Raw genomic sequence first — 5,000 nt, forward strand, 5'->3', positions numbered from 1 at the left:
GTGAGAGGCTGAAGGTGACTGGATCCCTTGCTCGCCGCGGACTCCAGGAACTGCTTGCGAAAGGTAAGAGCTGTTCTGGTATTTCATTGTTTGATTACAAGTTTTGTTTTTGCAAATATTTTAGTTTTCTATAAGAAGTGCATTTCTATTTTGTTTATTGAAGGTGAGGTAAAACCTTAGGTTGTTATTGATGTTTGTAGTGTCCAGTACTGCAAGTAAAACTTGTATCTTCATGGTTACATTCTTTCTTTTCAGGTTTGATCAGACAGGTGGTGAAGCATCATGCCCAGCTCGTGTACACCAGGACCACCAAGTCTGAAGATTAAATAAACGTTTTGGTTTAATATGGTTTATTATTTCTTTCCATTTATTTTAGTTTCCAAGCTAAATTTGTAATATCTGAGTCTTAATCATGAGGACTTGGTTAAGATAGTATAACAATTGAATGGTTTGAAATGACAGAGGAAAGATATCTTTAAACATCTGAGTTCTAAATGAAAATTAATATATTAATGTCATAAAGCACTGGGTTGAACTCCACAGCTGAAATTTGTGGAAAAGTATGGAAATATAACCCCCCATAGCAAATTACTCTCACTCTTACTGTAATAGAATGGCTCTTTCTTGGAAAGAACTTGCAAGTCAATCACAAATTATAAACATTGAGAAAGGACTCCCCCTCTGCTACCGTTTAAGGTATATACTCGCCTCCATGCTTGATGTCCTTGTTAGACCGATCAATCCCTTGCTTGAACCGTCTCCTTCACCTCTGACTCTCAAGTTGGGTGCGCAGTCAAATTTGAAATATGGAATCTCAAAAGTGAATCGGTACTAAGTATATATAAAGTTTGGTGGAAAGGTAAATGTGCTTATGTGATGTTGCTACAAAGCAAGTTTGTTCACATATTGGAATAATTTGAATATCCCAAATATAGTTACCTGAACAAAATAATTACAAATGAAGACCTTATCCTTATCCATAAAGGCAGGAGGTCTAAGTGTATTTCAAATCTAACTAGTAAATGAGATGGCATGGCCCTCATGTTACCTACAATGCTGACATCCCTGATCATTTGTCACCAAAATATTTACCTTTTGATTAATAAACCTTTACAAAATGATTTATTTTGTATTCAAATTCGAGCCAAGCATTTTCAGCACCTAATTTAGTAGTAAAAGTATGTGTATTCTGTATATAAGATAAAATGCAAGTAAAACTAGACTTTTTGATGAAAGTACATGTCAGTAAGTAGGATTTCTCTTGAGGCAGTCATACTACTATGCTTGTGAGATGATTTTATATATGGGTCTGTATGTGAACTTGTGGTAATTATAGTCAATGGATATGAGGAAAAAATATTAAAGTAATTAAAAAGGTACTTTTTCCAATCATTTTTTTCTCTACTTTATTTTAGGAAATGGTTTCAGGTTTAAAAAATATATAGAAAAATAGATGGCAAGATGTGGCCTTTGACTCTGCAGAAGGTAAAATATGGTCTTCGGAAGGAGATTATGCATATGGTAAAATTAGGTTAAAAAATCAGATCTAGAAAAAGGAAATTTGTAACATCAGGTGTGGTGTTAAAGTAATTACGTAAATCATGTACATACAGGGAGAGACCTTGATGTGGTAGGACATCATCCATTGAGGGAAATATTCTGATGATATCACATGACCTGTTGCCAATGGGTTAGTGAGGTGAGGTAGATGGTGATTGTGGCTAATAAGTATCTTGGAAAACTCAATGTACATCAACTGTATTTAGAGGAAATGTTTTATCATATCCATTTTTATCTATATCAAATATTAGATTTAATACTATCACATCATTATATTATAATGACATTTATCCAATATACATTATATGAAATGATTTCCAAAAGTATCAAGGCAAAATTACATTTTTATAAACATCTGCCGTACATATCCAAACAACCATATTAAAATATCTATTAAAGTATATGGTTGGAAGCTGTTCTTTTTTTTTGCTAATGGAATGGTATTTTAAAATACTACAAATAATACATATTTCACTGATATAAATCTGTATTTGTGTTGCTTCTAACATGATGTTCAAGTTAATGTTTCACGTGGAATGACGTTTCATGTTTTACATAAAGTCACCACAACATATCTATTTTTGTATGAAGTTTTGTTGTAACCCTCTCCTACAAAGTAGAAACACAGTATTTTGGATACAGAAAAGATACAAAGTACATATAACTCATATTTTATTCACAAAATACATCTGTAAATATTCACATATAAATAAAAATAGGATTGTTATACTCCATTCATCTAATCTAACACATCAAGTCAGCTTGCCAAGTTCCATGGGAGGTTTAGTGAAGCCAAAAGCCTTACAAACTTGCATCAGATCCAGAGTTTGAACATTGAATATTTTTTTTAGCTTGTGACACTGATAAGCTCGTGTAAATTTCTTGTACGCCATCTTTGCCAGCTGGCGAACGTCCATATCGTCAGAAACAAGTGAGAATAACTGAAATAGAGAATTACAATCATTCGGTACACATTATTTTATTAACTTCTGATTCCTAGTTTTGGTGAATATTTTGTGGGGGTTACTTGATAAAATATCACAGTAATGAATTTCACTTTTTGAAATATTGGATTAATAATGAAATGAAAATCACTGTTGATGTAATCTATTGTCTATAAGGGAATCATCATTACTGTTCTAAGGGGGGAAAGGTACAATGAGAGACAGGTGCAAGTGTATTATTGACTTGAGATATTTGATCAATCAATGATATAATTAGAAAATATTTGATGGATAATATAGAATATACATAATTACATGTTAGAAAAAGTAATAATAGTAAAATAAAATAAGGATTGAAAAAAATGGGACAAAAAAAAGCATGACAAGATAAAAAGGAAGACAGAATAGCAAAAAATAATTCATAATAGAAGAGGGAGGAGGAGGAGGAGGAGGAGAAGACAGAGAAGGAGGAGGAAAAGAAAAAGAAGAAAAGTAAGAAAAAAAAAAGAAAGAAAAGGAAGAAGAAGAAAAAAAAATAGATATCTTACCTTCTGCACTATGTCATTAAACTCTCCCTGAAACTCCAGCTGATCAATCTCCACTTTCATTCCCTTTAAAACGGCAACAAATTTCTCTTCTTCTGGTCGCAGGAACAAGAGTGCTTGTCCAGTCTGTCCTTCACCACGGCCAGTGCGACCAATGCGATGAATGTAGTCCTGCCATCAATAGGAGTACATTAAAATTTCAATTGCAAAGTTGCAGATAAGAAGAATATGGCAATATTAACTGACTTGTGAAAAATATACAGCATATATATTCTCATTCTCATTCCCTTTCTTTCTTTCTTTTCACTTGTATTTTCCTTCTGCCCCTATTTACATCTAGCATTCTCTTCTATCCTCTCCCTTTCTTTCATCTCAATTCTCTATGCCATCTTCTTGTAGTTCTCCAATCATGTTTTCCCTCTCACTTCTTTCCTTTCTTTGCCATTCCTTTGCTCTAACTACCCTTTCCGTTTTTTCTTTTTCTCAACTCCTTTTTTCTTTCCCTCTTTCCTCTTATGTACTTTTCTTCCTCCATGTTTTCTCTCACCTCAGACTTGTGTAGATCAAAATGTATGCCTGGAATGTCCCTTGTTTCTCCCCATCACCTGTTCTTTTTTCTCTCTCTTCCTCTACGTTCTCTTATGCACTAGATGCCTGATATACTCACCTCTGGCTTTGGTGGATCACACTAAAAGTCTGGAATGTCCTACCCTATCCTTTCCTTGTATCTATATTCCTCTATGCCCTTTTACCCTTCTAGTTCAAATCCATTTTCTTCTATCTTTCCTTTCCCTTCTCCATTCTTCCACTCTTGCTTCCCTTCTTATCTCCCCTCTTCTATCTCCTATCCTTCCATTCCTCTGCTCTTCACTCTTACTTCCCTTCTCATCTCCCCTATTCCCACCCCTCTCTTTTTCCCTCTCCTGTCTCCTCCTCCTATCCTTTCTGCAATATTTCTATACCTTCTTCCTCCATATTCTCTCTCTCACACTCAAGCCTTGCTCTACCTACCTCCGGTTTGTGTGGTGGATCATACTGCACAATCCACTGAACGCCCGGGATATCCCACCCTCTTTCCGCCATCCCGGTTGTCAAGAGTATTCCTCTCTCCATCTCCACGAACTTGGTGTACATATTACTCCTCTGGCTCTGCTTTTCTTGGCCCTAAAATTGGAAGGATTTAAGTGTTTAGATGTTGAATGTTCATGTCTGGAAAGCTGAAAAATAATGTGAACTTTGTGGGATGTGAAGGATTAATCAAGTAACCTTTTTTTTATGGATTTTACAGAAAAGAAAAATTGCTGATAATTTCCATTATTTTCTTGGAACTGACAGTTATGCAGAAGTAGGTTATACTTACAATGAATAAATAAATATCAAAATAAGCACATGTATGCATTTGTACTTTCTTTTGTAAACTATCTTTTATCAAATCCTTAGATAATAAGGATAATTGTAGTTCTAATTGCATAGAATAATTACTGCCACTTAGTACCTCTCACTCAATACAGTATTATAGTAATCAATTTACACCAGCAACTGTTAATTTTTTGGTTTGCTCATATTATTGATAGAAGTCTTTTCACTGTACCATATCTATTATATAATACAGTATGAACAATGAGTATGGTAAAAGTGACTGAAGGAAAAGTTACTAAAGTTTCAGTCAATCCTAAAAGAATTAACCATGGGTGTCATGACATATATGTTGGCACCAATTAGGCCTAAAAGATGGGTGTCAATGCGTACACGACGCGACATCAGGATCTGCTCACAATTGAAGTGCACAAACAGCCATGAAGTATAATGGCTGTAACAGCACTAGCTACAGGGTTCCAAAGTCAGCTTAAACCTGCATTTTATAATGGATTTATAGAAAAACATTGTTTAGGCTAGTCTGCTCTAACCAGAGGGCAGAGAAAACCCTTTCCCAATCCCCGTTGACAATGGG

General features: G+C 34.7%; 2 protein-coding genes across 3 annotated transcripts in view; one reads left to right on the forward strand and one right to left on the reverse strand.

The window, feature by feature from the left end:
- The window catches only part of RpS25 (ribosomal protein S25), a 1,776-nt gene extending 1,432 nt beyond the window's left edge, over window positions 1-344 (forward strand). The window contains exons 2-3 of the mRNA XM_043006881.2: window positions 1-63; window positions 256-344. The exon at window positions 1-63 is cut by the window's left edge and continues 211 nt beyond it. Coding sequence (XP_042862815.1) covers window positions 1-63; window positions 256-326 — 134 coding nt within the window. The 3' untranslated portion in view covers window positions 327-344. The remainder of the gene's footprint in view (window positions 64-255) is intronic.
- A 1,875-nt stretch (window positions 345-2,219) lies between these two features.
- Window positions 2,220-5,000, reverse strand: part of LOC122247549 (putative ATP-dependent RNA helicase pitchoune) — an 8,782-nt gene continuing 6,001 nt past the window's right edge. For both annotated transcript variants that reach the window (XM_043006882.2, XM_086550093.1), the window contains exons 7-9: window positions 4,061-4,213; window positions 3,053-3,220; window positions 2,220-2,501 (exon numbers count right to left, since the gene is read on the reverse strand). In XM_043006882.2, coding sequence (XP_042862816.2) covers window positions 2,313-2,501; window positions 3,053-3,220; window positions 4,061-4,213 — 510 coding nt within the window. In that variant the 3' untranslated portion in view covers window positions 2,220-2,312. The remainder of the gene's footprint in view (window positions 2,502-3,052; window positions 3,221-4,060; window positions 4,214-5,000) is intronic.

This window comes from Penaeus japonicus, unplaced genomic scaffold, assembly GCF_977035675.1.
Source record: "Penaeus japonicus unplaced genomic scaffold, GWHDUDI00000001_assembly GWHDUDI00000023, whole genome shotgun sequence".
Classification (NCBI taxonomy): domain Eukaryota; kingdom Metazoa; phylum Arthropoda; class Malacostraca; order Decapoda; family Penaeidae; genus Penaeus; species Penaeus japonicus.